The 19,241-nt window shown below is 41.7% G+C and overlaps 1 protein-coding gene across 3 annotated transcripts in view; it reads left to right on the forward strand.

Moving 5' to 3' along the window:
* The window catches only part of PAPPA2 (pappalysin 2), a 310,433-nt gene extending 292,185 nt beyond the window's left edge, over window positions 1–18,248 (forward strand). Inside the window, exons 22-23 of one of the 3 annotated variants that reach the window (XM_017891696.1) lie at window positions 12,810–12,908; window positions 15,024–18,248. In XM_017891696.1, the coding sequence (XP_017747185.1) occupies window positions 12,810–12,908; window positions 15,024–15,098 (174 nt within the window). In that variant the 3' untranslated portion in view covers window positions 15,099–18,248. Of the gene's footprint in view, window positions 1–3,566; window positions 3,635–12,809; window positions 12,909–15,023 lie in introns of those variants that run through there. The other 2 variants (XM_017891697.1, XM_017891698.1) reach the window with 2 other exon arrangements.
* Window positions 18,249–19,241: the final 993 nt, after the last annotated feature.

Genomic DNA, 19,241 nt, shown 5'->3' on the forward strand with positions numbered 1-19,241 from the left:
TATTGTCTTCAGAATACAGACAAAATTCCTCTGGATGGAGATTTTACTTAGTTCCAGACTTGCATCATTAATATTTGAAGCAGAAAAATGCAGATATATATTTTCTTTCTCCATCTGAAATGTCAGCTTATATTTGGCCTTCCTGCTGAGGTTATTCTCCCTATTTCTCTGCCAAAATCCTATCCACTCTTCAAAGATTAGGTTTAATCCCATGTACCCCATAAAGCTTTTCTAAAATGCTACAGGCAGGTCCTTTTTCTGCACTGCTATCATTCTTATTAGTGGTACCATTAATTACTCTGGGAACTGACCCTCATTTACCTATGATTTCTTTCCTATGGTTTTAGGTGCAGTTCAGATTCTGTATTACACAGCACTCATGCCACAATGACTTCTTTGAGGCAAATACTTTGTCACCCAGGAACCTTCCATGGTGCCTTGTACATAGCAGACACACTAAATATATATTGATTAAATATGCCAGGATTCTAGCAACTAAACCTATGCCTGGCTTATAGTAAAATAGATGTTAATTTACTGTATAAAGTAATTTTGGCAAAATGTAAATGATTTTTTCTGGATAATTATAAAAGAGTTTTCAATTTTTCCTTAAAAAAATACTGTATAATACATTTCTCATGGCTATCCGTGACACTGACTTTTCCTTAGACAGAAGATGGCTGCCTCGTTCTCATAGTATCAGTGAGAGGTTAGACCAGGTGTACAGTACTGAGCAGTAGAGTGAGGCATATCATTAATACATGATAGCAATGCTGGAGGCAGCATGAGCATATCAGGATGGTCAGGGTACAGGCCTGAACACTGGACAGTGGCTGTATCCTCAGACACATTCCTTATCATCATGATCAGGCACATTATAATCAGACATATTCCTTAACAGCGCCAGTTTTTATTTTTTTCACCTGTAAAATGGTCATGATAATGGGCCCAATAACAGAGTTATTCCAAGGGTTCATAAAACCACATGTACAAACCTTGTAGTATACACCACACACCTATATAAAATAAAAATAGCATTTTGCTTCTATATAATGGTTTGTAGTTTGTAAAGACAGTTTTACCTTTAGGTTTGCTCCTTATACCTGAAGATTTCAGATAAATTGTGTGCATCTATATGTGTGTATAATGTAAAAATATACTTTATGTTACAGTTCTATAATATAGATTATATATTATTATTATACACATAATATAATACATGAGAAAGAGAGAAGCATATATATGTATCATATGTATTTACCACATCTATGTGTCTGTGTATATAAGTACATACAAATATATACATACAGATATATGTATACAGTTGCATACACATACATACGCACATGCATTGCATAGATATGAAAGAGAATAAAAGAAAGAAAACAGGTGCTATGAACACTAGCAAAAGGTTGGGCATGGTGGCTCACGCCTGTAATCCCAGCGCTTTGAGAGGCCGAGGCGGGTGAATCATGAGGTCAGGAGTTCGAGACTAGCCTGGCCAACATGGTGAAACCCTGTCTCTACTAAAAATACAAAAAATTAGCTGGGCATGGTGGTGGGCACCTGTAGTCCCAGCTATTTGGGAGACTGAGGCAGGAGAATCTTTTGAACCCAGGAGACGGAGGTTGCAGTGAGCTGAGATTGCACCACTGCATTCTGGCCTGGGCAACAGTGCAAGACTCTGTCAAAAAAAGAAGAAAGAAAGAAAGAACGAAAGAAAGAGAGAGAGAGAGAGAGAGAGAAGGAAGGGAGGGAAAGGAAGGGAAGGGAAGGGAAGGGAAGGGAAGGGAAGGAAAGGAAGGAAGAACACTAACAAAAACTCAAAGAAATGTAGATTAAAGCTAGTTTACCCCAAAGTGAAACGCTTTCATCTTTATAAAGAGCTGAATGTGGTATCAGAATGGGAAAAGGCTTGTCAACTGCTGTACTTTCTTTAAACAATTCTCACCCTAGTAGTCTCTACTTTCTCCTCAAAATTCCTCTCAGTGTGCTTGATTGCTGAGAAAGAGAGGGAAGGAAGGAAGGAGGAAGGAGGGAGAGAATGAGAGAGAATGAGAAAGAAAAAAAAAATAAGATGCTCAGCAAACAGCAGGAGGGCCAAGAAAAATATTTAATCCAAACAGGGCATATGGTTGTTTCCTCCCACAGTCTGCATTCCCAGTCACCTTCCACAGGCAGGCTCTGGGAGCCAAGAAATGCTGGGCTGCCTGGCATGTGCCTGCATGTGGTGGACAGGCAGGGGTGAGCACGCATGCTGGGGCTGTGGTGGAACATTCTGGTCACCAGCTCAGGCCTGCCTCAGCCTCCCATGAACTGAAGGCTGGCCGAGGAACCGAGACAGAGACGGAGGGAAGTAAAGGATCAAAGTCCAAACAGGACCTAAGAGACTGTCCCAGGCCTTCTTGCAGAGTTACATGCTTTTCCTTTCTTCCCCCAGCTGCAGGTTATCTATCCCTGACTTGTACCTGTCTCCTCATCCTTTCATCTCCCACAGCTATGTGAGCTCCATCCAGACAGAGCATGTACTGCCTCATGTTTCAATTATGTGGGGTGTAGCCCTTGTGCAACAGCTGGCCAAGGGCCCAGAGAGGAGGGGCACAGTGAGTAGCCACCTAGAGAGGTGACCAGAGAAAAGCACTGGAAGGTCCCACCTTACTGGGCAGGGTGCCTGCAGTGGCCTGAAATTCTGCTCTCAATTTCATTCATCTGTAGCCTTAAGTCTGATATCTGGAAGAGTCTACTGTGAATGAGCCTATGACTGGAAGGCCATGCCAAGCTATTTTCATGTGATATTTTGGGGTGAGTAATTGATAGTGAAAACAAATACCTGGGAGGCAAGGGGACAAGATAGGGGAAATAATTGGGCATGGTGGTTTATACCTGTAGTCCCAGCTACTTGGGAGACTGAGGCAGGAGGATTGCTTGAGCTCAAGGGTTTGGGACCAGCCTGGACAACATAGCCAGACACCATCTCTTAAAAAATAATTTTTTTAAAAAAACCAGACAAACAAATAGATGAGAGGGGGAATGTTTACCTTATCCTGGAGGAAAGGTAAGAGGAGTGAAAAACAAGAACTGTTCTGAGTTTTTAGTTTTATAGAGTTAATTCTGGAGAGAATTCACTAGTTTAATCCATCAGATATTCATTAAGCACCTATTATAATGTATTGGATACTGTGCTGATGCACAGGGTTTATTGCTGATGGAGGAAGAGGGAACAGAAAAGAGACGAAAATGGAAGTGTTCCTGCCCCCGTGGTCCTTGCAGAGTTGCGGACCTCTTGTGTTCAGTGTTTCTATGCCTGACCTTGAAACACAGTTGGTTGGCTCCAATTAGCTGAAAAGGAAGCAGGATATTCCCCAAACAAATGATTGTTAATCCATTGACTGTTTAAAGAAGAGAGCCAAATGTCATGCAGTAAGACTGTATCTGAAGACCTTGCAGGCCATCTACACCACTCCCACCATGAAAGCAAGAGAAAGGAAATTACAAGAACTCATGGGCTTATCAGCCCTGCAATGAAGACACCAGTGAAGTCTGATGGTATGTCATTATTCTTGTAGGAGCCCACGGCACAGACTTTGCTGTTTCACAAACATTGGTACCGCAGAAGCCTGGCGATGAGTCCACCTGATGGACTGCTGCTGTTCCTGGGCAGCGTTTTAAGAAGCATTGCTGTGTGCTTAGAGGAGGAGGACGGGTGACAGTGCCATAAAAACAGACTTTGACAGCAAAGCAAAGGACTGGGAATCACTGGAATAAAATTTTGACTAATGAATTGTACAGGATCAGCTTCACTGGAGAAAAAGGGGTCACATGGAGGACAGCAAACACTGATGGAGGAGCAGACAAAAGTTTTTTGTTTGTTTGTTTGTTTGTTTGTTTGTTTGTTTTAGGACATGGAGTTGGGTTTGGTGTGGAAGGGTCAAGGAGTGATCCAGTGCAGAAGGAATAAAGGTGGTCAGGGGAGTGGAGCACTGGGTGCCTTCACAACCTTCAAAGTGTGTCTTGTGTAGTTTGGTAACAGGTGAGGGAAGAGATAGGGCAAAAGGTACCCAACGCCTTACCATCAGCAAGGCCTCTGAATCAGAGGAGGGCGAGGACACATTCCCATCAGGAAAGGCTCAGGCTGCAGCTCTCAACAGAAGGGCCACTTCTTGCAGAAGTGCTGTTGTTTTCAGTAGGGCCCTATGCAGGGATGTTCTGTCCTTAAGGAGCCGGGCTTCAACTTCGAGCTGGTGTTTTTCTTCCACAAATGTGCACGAATGTCACCAGAACACTGTCTTGCCCATCTTCACCCTTTGGGACTATAACTCCATCCACCAGCACTGCCCCGCTCCTGGCCTTGAGGTGGGCAAGACCACTCATATAGAACTGTTTCTCTCCCAGAGGAGAGACTGCGTGGGGAAGCAGGTCAGTGTGTGCTTGCACTGAGGTAGAGAGTTTGTGTGACTTTGAGTCTTTATTTGCAACTATTTGAAAGGGGCCGTGAGGTTAGTTTTGGCTGAAAAATAAGTCCCAGAGAGTCTCCTCACCTTCCTGTTTTTCTGCAGCACATATCAGAGAAGAAATATCTGTGTGATGGTTTGGGATTTTTTTCAGAGGCTAAGACACCCAAGTCACCACTGTGGTTTTTGAAGAGAGCCCTAGTTTCCAGGAGCCAATCAGGCCATTCCTTTTCTGTTTTTATAAGTTTCAAAACTATTTCCCTTGTCACCTGACTGTCTCTTTCATGACTCAGGTAGATGCATTGGTGGTAAAAGTGAATGGGGCAGGAGGCTCTCAGGAATGAAGCATGACTGGTTTTGACTCTAAGGTGTTGGTGGCAGAATCTTGAAGTTTTCTGACGAGTCTCTAGGGAGACAATTCAGGCACCAACCTGCAATGGTAAAAGCAATGGTAGTTTTCTTGCTGCTTTCATAAAATTATGAATTATTGAATGCTTTCTGTGGGTCAGGCATTGTGTTATGTGTTTCACCTCCATTTGCTCATTTATTTCTTGCAGCAATTCTGTGAGGTAGGTGCTGTTTTTCTCATTCACTAACAAGAACACTGCTGCTCGTTGTTAAGAAATTTTCTCAGATTCTAATTGTTGGTAAGGAGCAGAGCTGGGATCTGAGCATAGGTTTATGTAAAACCATATGCTGTGCTTTTTCTTTTCTTTTCTTTTCTTTTTTTTTTTTTTTTTTTTTTTTTTTTTTGAGACAGAGTCTCACTCTCGCCCAGGAGGAGTGCAGTGGCATGATCTTGGCTCACTGCAATCTCCTCTTCCCAGGCTCAAGCGATTCTCCTGCCTCAGCCTCCCAAGTAGATGGGATTACAGGCGTGTGCCACCGCACCTAGAGACAGAGTTTCGCCATGTTGGCCAGGCTGGTCTCAAACTCCTGGCCTCAGGTGATCCACCCACCTCAGCCTCCCAAAGCGCTGGGATTACAGGCATGAGCCACTGCACCCGGCCATATCCTGTGCTTTTAATTGCCATACTCTGTAGCCTTGATCGTTTCTGGGGCAGGAACTATGACACCCTGGATACCTTGGAGTAAGTGAAGTCAGTACAGGTGAAAGATGTCTTTTTTATCTTACATTTGCTTGCTTTTCTTTTTTCATCTGATTTCTCTCAGAGGAGATTGCTTTTTGTCCTATTTGATTATTTCTAAGACTTTGCTTTGATCTTGGTGTCAAATGTAGATAAGCTGATTATAATCAGGCTTCTCTTTCAGCCCCTGCAGAGGTACATAGTTGCCTTTTTAGAGGGTCTGGTGGGTTGCACAGGCAGTGGTTTGAGGTCCTACACAGAAGATGTCCTACCACACATGGACCAGTGATGCATGAGAGGCCACACAAGTAGACGTGCAGTCAGCATCCCTCTCATCATCCAGCAGGATGTGTATCTTCAGTGCCTTCCTTTCAATTACATCTTCTCATCTCTTGTTTTTAGATTCCACCCTTGCCCTTCCAGGAGATACTCTGTACAACTTCAACTGTTGGCCGAAAACACAGAAGATCCTTAATGTCTTACTGTTAGTGACTTAGCCAAGGCCTGGATTTGAATCGTGTAGACTTCAGAGCTGGTAGGCAGGAGCAAATCTCTTGGCTACCAAGTGAGCCAAGCTACCTGTGGAGCATCATAATGTGATTGTGTCATTCCATATCAGTCCTCATAAACACTGTCTTTTTATTCAAGTACTAACAGGGTCACATAAAAACTCCCTACCTTACAAAGGGCCAAGACCTAGGCCCTTATTCCAGATCACCTATTAAAACCCAACCACTTGATCACAGATATTTGCAAACATTCCTAGGCCAGCCATGGTTTACTGCTTTCTTTCTGCTCTGGTTTACAGTTTCTTCGTTTTTGGCCTTTGGGAAATGTTCTTTTTCTTCTTATCATGCCAGATGTGAAACTGAGAGAATACTATTATGTTTTATCTAACATTTTAGATGGTTTATAGAGGGGTAATTTTTACATAGTATATTCTACTGCCTTGTCCTACTTCCTGGCTGAAATGTAAGTATGATACGCCTCCAAATGGATGGATGTGTACCATGTTCTTCACCTAGAAGATGATCTACGTATATATTATATACATACACATGACCTACATATATATGTATATATGTGTATGAGTATATATATGTGATTTATCTCAACTCCAGTGTCTATAGTATATGCATTTATAGTAAGAAATGGACTAGATGCCCAGAAAATCTGGACCTGTGTCTAAGTTATGTGATTCTCATAAAGTAACATACCTAGCAAATTTTCTAACAGTACAGGAATAATGAAAAGGAAGGATCTGGTAATAAAGTATGCTAAGGAAAAGTAGTTTGCCTCCCACTTCAAAATAGGACAATCACATTTATTTATTTGTTAACAACCTACATCAGTCACTAAACTAGTAGCTGGGACTACAAAGCTGATTAGATCCCAAGCCTTTGAAAACACATTCCAGAGGTTAAGCTCTATAATAAATATGTGGATAAAATATACCATAACTCAGAGAAGGGACAGCTCTCTGAGTCCTGGAAGCCAAATGAAATTTTCCAGAGAAGATTGTTCCTAAGAAAGTATTCCTGCATAATCCATCTTGATATATGTCTATTTGAATTTTACATTTTCCAAGAAGACTTGCAGACCCACAAATGTGACATCATTGGAACCCTCCATCCCAAGGAATGAACAGTGGATGAGTGGAACAACACCATTTCCTTTTTTCCGCACATGACAGCAATGGGCAACAAAACGTTTGGCTTTAGCATTCTGAGTCTTGGAAACAGGTGTTTCTGGGCTGCAGGCATCTGTTGATGGGATTAGAGCATAGTGTTGCTTCCTCCTGGGGATGTCAGCCTCTAGGGGAATATACCAAGCCCCAAGTCTCAGAAGGAGCAACAGTGCCAGGCAGCCTATTTGGGATAAACCTTGACCCACAGCTGAGAAAAATAGAAGTGAAGTTGTGGGCTGGGTGTGGTGGCTCACACCTGCAATCTCAGCACTTTGGGAGGCTGAGACGGGTGGATCACCCGAGGTCAGGAGTTCGAGACCAGCCTGGCCAACATGGTGAAACCCCATCTCTACTAGAAATACACAAAATTAGCCAGACGTGGTGGCTCGATCCTGTAATCCCAGCTGCTCGGGAGGCTGAGGCAGGAGAATCGCTTGAACCCAGGAGGTGGAGGTTGCAGTGAGCCAAGATCACGCCACTGCACTCCAGCCCGGGCAACAAAAGGGAAACTTCGTCTCAAAAAAAAAAAAGGAAGTGAAGTTGTGGGGGTCCAGAGGAATTGAGATTCTGCATGACCATTTCTTTGTCTCTGTGTTAGATTGCTAGGTTCACTTAATATACCCGTACCATGCCCCTTTTGTAAAGGTGCAGAAAGAATTTAAATTACCCTTCTTTCCCAATAAATTAAAAGACTAACAAAACCATCAAATGGTGGTGGTATGGCATAGTAGAAAGAACAGAAGACCCAATATCTAGAGATTTGGAATCTGTTCCCAGGATTGCTACTAACTATCCTTGAAAACAAGACAGTTCACCATTTTAAGGCTTCATTTCATCATTTGTAAAATAAAGGGTGTCTACTAAATAATCTTCAAGGTGTTATCTAGCCTTAGAATTTCATATATTTATCGTCCTTCAAAAAAATCACTTCAACATACTGATTTGATTTCCTTTGGATATATACCCAGTTGTGGGATTGCTGGATCACATAATTTACATTCCCAATAACAGTTTGAAAGGGTTCCCTTTCCTCCACATTCTCACAAGCGCTCGCCTTTCACTGTTGTTGTTGTTGTTGTTGTTGTTGTTTTTGAGACGGAGTTTCACTCTTGTCACCTAGACTGGAGTGCAATGACACAATCTGGACTCACTGCAACCTCTGCCTCCCGGGTTCAAGCGATTCTCCTGCCTCAGCCTCCCAAGTAATTGGGATTACAGGCAGGCACCACCATGCCCAGCTAGTTTTGTATTTTTAGTAGAGAGGAATTTCTTCATGTTTGTCAGACTGGTCTCGAACTCCTGACTTCAGGTGGTCCATCCGCCTCGGCCTCCCAAAGTGCTGGGATTACAGGTGTGAGTCACCGTGCCTGGCAGTCTTTCATCTTTTTGATAAGCAGCTATTGGTCTCATTATCAGGAGTCCCTGAGGAGCCCTACAGACCCCAGGTTCTGCCCCGAGATTCTAAGAGAGAGCTTGTACTAGGGCTCTAGTCTTAATGTTCTTTGCATTATTTGGATATGAAGCCCAGGATATGTGGGCACAACAAGGTAAATCATGGGATGCAAAGGAGATTGAAGATCAGGCCAGAAGTCACCGTTCATTGAAGAGCCAGAGAAAAAGAAAATTAGTGTACAGATTTGTGTACATTTACATAGAACTTCTGTTTGCTGCAAGAACTCCATCAGGCACTACACCATGCCTGCTTTGGAAAGAAGCTTCTTTGGGGCCTGATAGAACCGAATTAATATGAAGAAATTGAAGTGGCTCTGATTTGTCATTCACATAACGAGAAGATTTTTTTTTTGAAAATGATGTGGAAGAGAGAAAATAGTGCTTGGCCTCAAGCGAAAATTTGATTAGCATCCTCTCTTGGTCTAAAACACTCATCAAGATAATAAAATAGGATTCAGTCCCATGCCTTACCTTTAGAGATACAGTACCTTTTGGCTAAGATTCCAACCTGTAGGTTAGTAAAGCAGAAGTTCTAAAGTCCAAACTAACCTTTCTAAAACATCAACGTGGTCTTGAGTTCTGTTGCAAGCTGTGGAAGAACGATGTTCTTAATCCGGTTCAAGAAAGAGAGATCTTATCAGCCAGTCAGTCAATGTTTGTGGAACTATTCCAGAGCCTGGGCTCTGTAATAGGCAGCCTGAGACCACTCACCCCTCTATTTCTTCTTCTTCTTAGATCTTTCAGATTCCTCAGAATCATCCAGTCCTAAGCTCTTCTCCATAGGGCCTAGATGTTGTGGAGCCAGCTCCTGAAAGCAGATTTCCCTCACCCCCCAAATCTGGATTAGGTATTTAACTCCTGTTCACATCCTGATGCTACACTGAGCTATCACATGAGCTAAAAAAAAATTGCTATGGTGGGTCCGCCCAAGGGCTGGAACTATGTTTCTTTTATCTCTGTGACTCCATAACAATGCCTGGCACATATAGGTGTGGAATAAAGAATATGGAATGATTGAATGGCTAACTGTATATACCCATAGACAGCAGACAGGGCCGCACTATCTCTATGGCTAACTCCCCACAGCAGCCTCAAAATGGGAACTTCGCCAGGTTATATAACATGCAGAAGAAATTACGTTTGCTTTTGAGAAGTTTCCAAAGCGGTATTCGTACGGCAGACTGACAGCCTTTCCTTTTTGTATTCCACCACTTGCACACAGTCATTATTTGTCCATTTCATCTGCCTGGAACACAGTTAAAAAAGCCATGGCAAGAAAAGGCTTCCTATAGCAATGAAAATTGATATCATTAGGCTTATGCATCATAAGAGGAGTAGTCCAAGTGCTCTCTCAGATTTAAGTATTCACTGTAGGTATAATACTAAGGGCTTGCCTTTCTGGCTCAAAGATAAATCATCTCTGAGGGATGTGTGTGTGTGTGTGTGCGCGCGCGCGTGTGTGTGTGTGTTTTAAAGGAGGCATATTTAGCAAAGGGGAGAGTTTTTCTATGCAGTGAAATTAATATACAGTTATGTTTATGACTTTTGGTTCTATATGTTGTTAAAAGGCAAAAAGATGGGCATTTTATAAAGACATTTTCTTTTACCAAGATGGTTAAAATAAAATTAAAAGTGACCCTTACCAGGATAAGCTTCAGATATTTGAAAAGTGCACTTATATGAAACACTTTATTTTCTGATGTTACAGGATAAGCAAGGTATACATACAGGCGGTGAAGTTTACCTACGTACACATTGTGCAGAGAAACCAAGCCCAGTACCTTTTCTTGGAAAAGATGCCTGTGGGTTAGAGTGATATCCTAAGACTGACATCTTTCAATTATTGAAATTAAAATTTTCTAGTCTATATTCCATCTTCAGATATTTTTAAATTTGGGATCAATTAGTCATTTTTCCTTTCCTATTTTTTTCATTGTAACCTTGGACTCAAACTGTCCAGCTTCCCAGGCACATGTTGCCATAGGAGACTCTGTTTGTTGAGGGTGGAGTGGTTGTTTTTGGCAGGTTGGGGGAGGAGCAATTAACTCTAATAGGTATATAGTAAATTAAACACTTGGGTCTTTCCAGCCTTTTTTCTGTATTTCTGCTCTTTTCTATAAACTTCGTTCTCTTTCCAGATGACTCTTTAAGAGCAGAAGAGAAGGAGCTTTTAGAAGTAATTCCCAGGCTATAGCAAAGGAGGTCCAGTGGGGCCTGGAGAAGGTCACTTAGGTCATTACTGCTCTTTTCAACATACATTCTCTAACGATTTTGAGATTAGAAGTGACCCTTGGTGAAGACTTGAGAAAGAAAAATTCCCTGGGATCCTTTACTAACCCATTCAAATATTTAGATTGTTCTTATGAAAAGAAAGATACCTTTAGATATACCTTTAATTTCCATTCTGAATACCAGACTTATACATGTAAGAAAAGTATTTTGGGTGCTTCTTAGATTTTTATAGACAATTACATGGAAAAAAAAGAAGGAACCTATTAGGTTTTGCCAATGAGTCAGTCAGGGTTGGAGGAAAAGTAACAGATGTAGCGTTAGATGAATAAGATACACTCCAAACACTTGAAAAAAGAAAAATAAAACCCTGGGGAAACTCCATAGTTGTATCTAGTCATCCTGCGAGAACCCAAGAGCATCTATAGGTGTTAAGGATGCACTAGTTATCTTTGACTTCGATTATTTGGCTGCAGTTCAGGACCTGAGTCTGATTCTATAGTTATTCTAAGTTCTCTAGAGTCAGAATAACTGGTTACAGCATTAAGGACAAATGCTCATCACAGAATCTTTGTCTTTTATTCCAGTGAGGCCTGTGTTGAAAACAGAATTAATTTTCACTTCCTGCTCACAACTGACATTGCTATGCAGCTGTGCAGCAGCTGTTGAGTTCCACCCCACAAGTAGCAGCTTCTCAGCGGTTGGCAAACTGGTATACATCTGGAATGATGTTCAAATGACCTCAGGATCCCATAGAATAAATCAAAACATTGAAGTAATAACTTGGATAAACTCATTCTGATGTAACTCAATTGCTGAGAGTTATTTAATGGCCATTTTTGAGTTGAGTGAACTCAAGAGTTATGTGGCCCAAAGAGTTTGACCACAAGATGTTTCTTAGGACTTTATGGCTGAGCATCACTCAGGATGAGGAGCAGCCAGTTTATTGAGTAGGTGGGCTGGCTGATGTACCTTTCAGGATACAGCAGGACAGCGTTTCCCTCCAGAGGTAGTTTTCTGGAGAAATAATGCACTGGGCTACTGAGCTATTTTTAAACAACTTGTTGCTGTTCTTATTGTACATTCTCTTTTGGGGTGAAACACTCCATTAACTCTGGTTTGGCCTGGACCCCTTTCCCACTTTAGTTCATGCTGACTTACTGCAGTAACAGTAGTGGATGGAAACAGTACAGCTTTCTCTGCTCTAACCCTGTGTCTAGTTTCTGTGCATGAGTTGGCTGTACCTGTGGGAATATTTGTGTTACAGCACTGGTGTCCTCAACCCGAGCACCACTGCAGGCTGGACAGACACCATTTGAGTCTTCGTAGCACCCAAGGACTACTCAGGTGTCTAAGTATCAGTCTTCAGTGCACCAGGAGAGGGGTGGAGGTTAATATGTGAGAAGCAGTACAAAGTCAAGATACATGACATCTAATACTAAGTTCTATCTGACACTTGCTATGTGACCTGGGCAATTCTTGTCATCTCTATGCATGCTCATTTCCTCATTGAAAACCAGGACTTTTAGGGCCAACTGCACTGCTGCACAGGCTTTCTCCCATGCTCAACAGAGTTAAAAATATGTGGAACTGTTTTGTAACCTACATAATATAAAGACCTCTTATTACAAGAAGGCAGAAAAGTTGATCAAAGAGTTTAAATGACCTATCTCAGACCTTAGAGCAGGCCAGGAGCAGTGCTGCCAGTGAAATGTGACAATTCCTTGGACCTAGTGGTCTTGAGATTTTTTCAAATGTTAGGTCAATCTGTATCCTGCACCTTTGGTGCTTTTCTATAATATCTCTGGAGTTTTATGGATTATGCTGGGATGGGAGGGGTGGCAGAGTCAAACAAGATAAAATAAGACTGTACTGAGATGTTGCCTTCTAACCTCCCTGCAGCCCTTCCAAGCAGATGGTTGGTGTGACACTATCAACAACCGAGCCTACTGCCACTATGACGGGGGAGACTGCTGCTCTTCCACACTCTCCTCCAAGAAGGTGAGTGAGAGAACCTGGAGATGCGGGAGGCAGTGGCTTCAGTAATAAAGGCAGGGTCTTCGGCTAGCTCTCCTTCATGGTGTGTAATAATGAGTTTGTATTTGTATTCAACAATTAGGAGGGAACTATAATGGACAAACATTGGAGCTTCTAAAGTGACAGGGTTAAGGGTAGCACAGGTTCTTAGACAACCCCAGTTCTTTGTCGGTTCAGTGATTCTTTCAGAAAAGCCATGGTTTTTGCTGCGGAAAGACTCATACGTGCTTATCAATGGCCAAGAAATGTCTCTGTAGGCAGGGAAAGTAATCGTCTTTACCCCTGGATGAGGTGGGATTACCAACAAAGTGCTGTTCAGTTACTATCCGTCTTCATAATTACATTAAGAATTTTATATAGTGTATTACAAGCATCTTGCAGACACATGTTAAATGGCTGCCACCAGTCACCTGAGCACTCTCTGGATTGTATCCTGAGCAATAATCCTTTCTTAATGCCCTTTATCCCTGTCATTCTTGGCTCTGTTAAATTAGCAGATAGGCTCAAGCTAAGCCTTATAAAATAGAATAAGCTGAAATTTTGTAATAATATGGATAAAAATCTAAGTGCTCCAAAGGTATTTGAAGCTAGTTGGGTCAATATGATAAATCTGAAATAAGCAAGAGATGTTATTTCCTTCCTTGTATGTGTCTCCACGATAAAACCACACCTACCATGATCACCTACATGCAGACTTGAATACTACATCTCTTCCTCGCTAATGTTTAATCCTCACTCAATATGTGGCAGGCGCTGTTCTTGCCACTTATGTGAATCAACTTATTTAATGCAGAGTGCTCAGGGGCTCATCATATCACTATTTAATTTGGCTCTCTTTTGCTCTAAAAACCAATAAATACTAAACTAAGAAACAGATCAAGAGCTTGGACCGAAGGTCAGAAATCAGGCCAGCTATCTCTGTACAGGAAGACGAGATAACTTAGGAAAAAATAAAGCAGTTGTCTCTCCATCTCACACTCTGAAAATCTAGTAATTGTCTGTAATAAATTTCAGTGCCTGTGGCCAGCATACACAGGAATTAGGATAGAAAAGGCACTTCGCCCCTCCGATGACTCCTAAATCACATTTTAAAGTAATGTGCAAATATGCTGGAAAATATCCCCACACAACCCCACCCATTCTCCTACCCACTTGCCCAATCACTAAGCCCATCTCTTTAGTGTGCTTGGACTAGTATTGTATGTGATATGCCTATTTATTTTTATCTCATTAGATTGTTAATGCCCCAAAGGGAAAAATCATTGCCACTTTTATATCACATTTCCCAAATGCCCAGTTTTCTCTGATACTAGTTATGGACACTCAAAAAGTAGCATTTATCTGTTTGTGGCAGTGCAAGCAGAAGAGAGTAACTTTTTCCAGATTATCTCTGGCATGAGGAAGAGATAGTTACATAGAAAGAAGGCAATACAGCCACAAACAGTGGGTGGGGAGATGTATTATTCCACCAAGCCAAAGTATATCCTGGACTCAAGAAGAGCAAAAACTCATCCTTTGTGAGGGTGGCAAAGATGTTCCTATTGTTCCAAGAACACTGAGGATTTGGAGTCGGAGAGCTAGTCTGTAGCTAGTCTCGGCTTCCCATATAGTAGTGTCATTACCTTGAATTAAGTCACGCCACATCTCTTGCCCTTCCTTGTAAAGAGAAAATGCTAATGCTACCTATTCATCTTTCCTACTTCACAGGGAAAGTGACAGTAACAGTAAGAGCAGGATTTTTAGATATGAGTAGTAATATTAGAACTGATAGAATAGTAGTTATAAATGCTTGGCAATATAGAAGAGCTTTATACTTGTATTATTTAAATCACACAAACACCCTCTGGGGTAGTTTCTATTGTCCTCCCCAGTTTATATATGAGAAAAGTGAAGCAAAGAACAATTACCTTGCCAAGGCTACATGGTGACATGATGTGTGAGTGGCAAAACTGTGTGTTAATTTCCAGTTTGTGATATTAGCACATAATTCCACAGTTCCTCTGGGACCAAGTGAGGAAAGTGAAGGCTGGTTGAAAAGTGGGAAGCTATCACATTTCAACTTCCCTTTCATTCCCCTAGGTCATTCCATTTGCTGCTGACTGTGACCTGGATGAGTGCACCTGCCGGGACCCCAAGGCAGAAGAAAATCAGTAACTATGGGAACAAGCCCCTCCCTCCACTGCCTCAGAGGCAGTAAGAAAGAGAGGCTGACCCAGGAGGAAACAAATGGTGAATGAAGAACAGTCATGAAATGGAGGAAGGAGGAAGAGCATGAAGGATCTTACAAGAAATGCCAGAGGATATGGATAGGTGCCAACTAGTTCATCGAATAGCCCAAGTAGGAGAGAATCATAGGCAAAAGTTTCTTTAAAGTGGCAATTGATTAACATGGAAGGGGACATACAATAGATATATAAGGACCCTCCTCCCTCATTTATATTCTATTAAATCCTATCTTCAACTCTTACCCTGCTCCCCACTCTACACCCTGCCAACTATTCAGTCCCACCCAACTTGTAAACCATTACCAAAATACTAGAGGAGAAGTTGGCAGGGATACTCTGTTAATGCCCATTTCGAATGGATTGCCATCTTTCAGAGCTTGTCTGCTCTCAACTGGCTCTTTTTCTTTTTGTGTAGTTGCCCTTAAATAATGAAGTTAGTTATTAATTCTTTATAAGTATTTAAACATAATTATATAAATATATTATATATATTATATTTTTTGCTGTTTACTAAGCTAAAAATTATTCATTGTTCCACACATGCTGCTGTAAAGTTCACATTCAAAATGAATGCTGAGACTTTGAGGACAGAAAGGCAACTTATTTTCCCATCTTTCTATGGATGGGGATTGGCAGGTTGAATGGGAAGTGCAGAAGGAGAGAGAGTAGTTAAATGAAATTCTGGATGCTAGCATGTAAAGCTAATCATCTTTTTGTTATGACCTGGGAGCTGGGCCCATTTTATGACCAAGGAGATGGAGAGTTGGAATGGTGGTACTAAGAGGCGTTGGAAGTTGGGTCTGAGTACCATTGGTGATGGGTCCAGGAGAACTAGACTATGGTTCTTAAATATCTGTCCACAAAGAATATACTAACTTGTGTCCACTTCTCAGAACTCCCAATTGGAGTTGGTGAGACCCAGGACTTTCTGCACTTCCATACATGCCTGTTTCAAGTGTGGCTGTCAGCCAGTCAGCAAGTTTGTACTATGGCCCATTCTGTGATCACCAGGATTACAGGAACTCACGTGCTCCTCACACTTGGCCTGTAGTCCCACTTCTTGTTAGAAGTCTCCAAGTCTGGCCGTCACTTGCAGTCACACGACCAAATGTTGATTTTTCTGGGGGAAAAATGTTATGGAAATGATATAGGGGAAAGGTAGGAGGAGATGAAAGAACAGGCAAGAACTGTCAGGGTTAAATCCAGGCCCAGGGAATGAGAATGGAAGTGGTCAGGGAAACTCGGTCCTTGTTCCAAGTCTCCAAAGAAGACCAAAGTGGGTCCCTTGAGCAATGAAGAATCTGAGATAAATTCTCTTGAAGTATCGCGTACAAAATCTGTGAGCCGGATTTTGTATGGCTTGAGCAAGTTATAGAAATGCATGGAGCAAGGGTGACACCCTGTGGGGAGACAGAAGAATTTCAGCTATTTAAGGTCCATTTTGTTTTTACCCTTTCTTATCCAATAGATGGACTGCACATGAAATGACCCCATTAAGCCTCTCTCTATTTACGTCCCAGGCTCACTGGGATGTGGTCTATTGCAGTTACATTTTCTTGTAACGGTTTCTGGATTAGACCCTAGGGAAAGAGAGTAAGGAGCCAATTTCTGTTTAACAGTCTAGTTTTACTCATTTTAGGAAGGCTGTGAGGCTTGTCTCCCTTGAAGCTTCTTCTCCAGTGGAAACCAAGAACAGACAAAATTTAGAGCTCAACTGTGGTCTCTTCCCATCTTCCACTCCTTTGCTTTGACCACAGTTTTTCTACTCTTCCCATCAACACTAGAGCAATGGCTGTGCAAACAGGAATAGGAAATACTACCACAACTATAGAAATATTATCCACACTATCACGTAGGGAAGAACAATACCCTGAAAGGGAGTAAAACACGAATAAGGCGATATACCCACATTAATCTGTGGGTTGTGGAATGAGGGTGGCAAAGTTACTGGGAAAAGGAAAGAGCAGAGTTCACCCATTCAAAAAAAACCTTTTGTCCTCTAATCGCTAGCATAAAGAAAGTGTCGTTCAGATACCGTTCATTGTCTTGACTCATGCTTAGTGCCTCCAAGAAGACAAACATATTTATTCTTGGGATTCCGACAGGCTTCAATATGCAAAGGACAATGGAAAAGTTTAGACACTCTATTTTCAAAATTTTATAAAATTGTTTTCTTGGGGAAAATGTCCAAATTGCTGGACACGTGCTAAGTTCTGCCTTGGGGAATCCTACCTTGTCTGAGATTGATGCAGAGTAATTGTTATCCTGGGCATTACTCAGCTCAGGAACATGGAGCCTGTGGTTCATGCCAGTGTGTGTCTTTATGCGGTCTCTCCACAAGAGCAACAGTAAGAACATTTCTGTTTTAAACTTCATTTTAAAATATTTTATTCTCTGCAATTCACCACTGCTCTGGGAAGGCAAAAGGAAAGTTCCTGTTGTGTGTGAAGAGCCTCTTAGGCTATAAGGCTTCCCAGCCATAGTCAGCTATAGCTATTCAGAGACAGCAGGTTCTTCCAGTCTTTGTTCCTGGGACCTGATGTTTTGAGCAACTCAGGTCACTGATAAAGTGGAAGGACTAAGACGCTGTGGTCACAGATCCCAGCAACATCAACTCACACTCACTCCATGTGGTGGTCCACATTCTGCTGCTCTTATCCACCCATGTGGTCATTGACAGCCTTTCTCAGAGACTCTTCTGTGTGTTTGATTGTGCCCAGGTGGCCCAGGGCTAGCTGGCTCTGACAACTGGCATGACAGCTTCCAATCAGAAAGGCAGCTAAGGGGACAGGGTGAGGAGAATGGGCAGATACTGACAGAAATGAAAGTAAGGGGACTGTGAAAGTAAAGAGCTCTTCCTGATTCTCTTCTTCTCTTTTTTTCTATTATAAGGCATTGAACTTGGCACTTCCTGTATTCTTTGTGATCATTATTGAGTGCATTAGTTAACACCCAAGGGGATGGCTTGATTGGGAATGTAGTGAAAGGAGCTGATCTACTGTATTGTAATGTAAAACAGCTACAGCCAGTTATTTTGTAAGATTATAAGATGTTCATTAAAAAATCAGCACACAAAATATGAAGTGTCTTTGCTGTCTCTTTGTTTAAATCATTTCATCACTTTCTAATCACTTTCCATTGTCTTGTGCCGGTCCGGGCAACAGTCATTATTTATTTGATTGATTAGTCATTTCTTTTAGTCATTTAAAAATGATTTGTTAAGTAAATAGGATATGTAAGGAAGATGAACATGAAAGCCCATAAGAAGACATGGCATATATGAAAGTAGAATGTGAGGTAGGAATGTCAAATGTCTCATGAGTTTTGAAATAAAGTGCAAGAATTATTTAACAGTTCAGAGGAAGTAGGGCTCACGCCTGGATGCCAAAGGTTGGCGGCATTTAGAAACTGGTTGGGGAAGGATGCATATGATCTGACAGGCAGAAATGGGGGTGGGGAGAGGAGAGTCCAGGCAAGGTAAATAAGAGGGTTGAAGCTGTGGAGGTAGGAATGGGATCGGTGTGCATTATGGAACATCAGTGAAGCATCCAGCTTAGCTGGAAGGTAGAATTAAGCTAGCATGTACCATACATTTGGTAAATACAAAAATCTTACTTAATTCTTACAACAGAGCTGCAAATAACATAGTCTCACTTCACAAATACCAATCAATAGAAAAAGAGGGAATCCTCCCTAACTCATTTTATGAGGCCAACATCATCCTGATACCAAAGCCTGGCAGAGACGCAACAAAAAAAGAGAATTTTAGACCAATATCCCTGATGAACATCGATGCAAAAATTCTCAATAAAATACTGGCAAACCGGATTCAGCAGCACATCAAAAAGCTTATCCACCATGATCAAGTGGGCTTCATCCCTGGGATGCAAGGCTGGTTCAACATTCGCAAATCAATAAACGTAATCCAGCATATAAACAGAACCAAAGACAAGAACCACATGATTATCTCAATAGATGCAGAAAAGGCTTTTGACAAAATTCAACAGCCCTTCATGCTAAAAACGCTCAATAAATTCGGTATTGATGGAACGTACCTCAAAATAATAAGAGC

The sequence above is a fragment of the Rhinopithecus bieti genome, unplaced genomic scaffold (assembly GCF_001698545.2).
Source record: "Rhinopithecus bieti isolate Rb0 unplaced genomic scaffold, ASM169854v2 scaffold_20101, whole genome shotgun sequence".
In the NCBI taxonomy this organism is placed as follows: domain Eukaryota; kingdom Metazoa; phylum Chordata; class Mammalia; order Primates; family Cercopithecidae; genus Rhinopithecus; species Rhinopithecus bieti.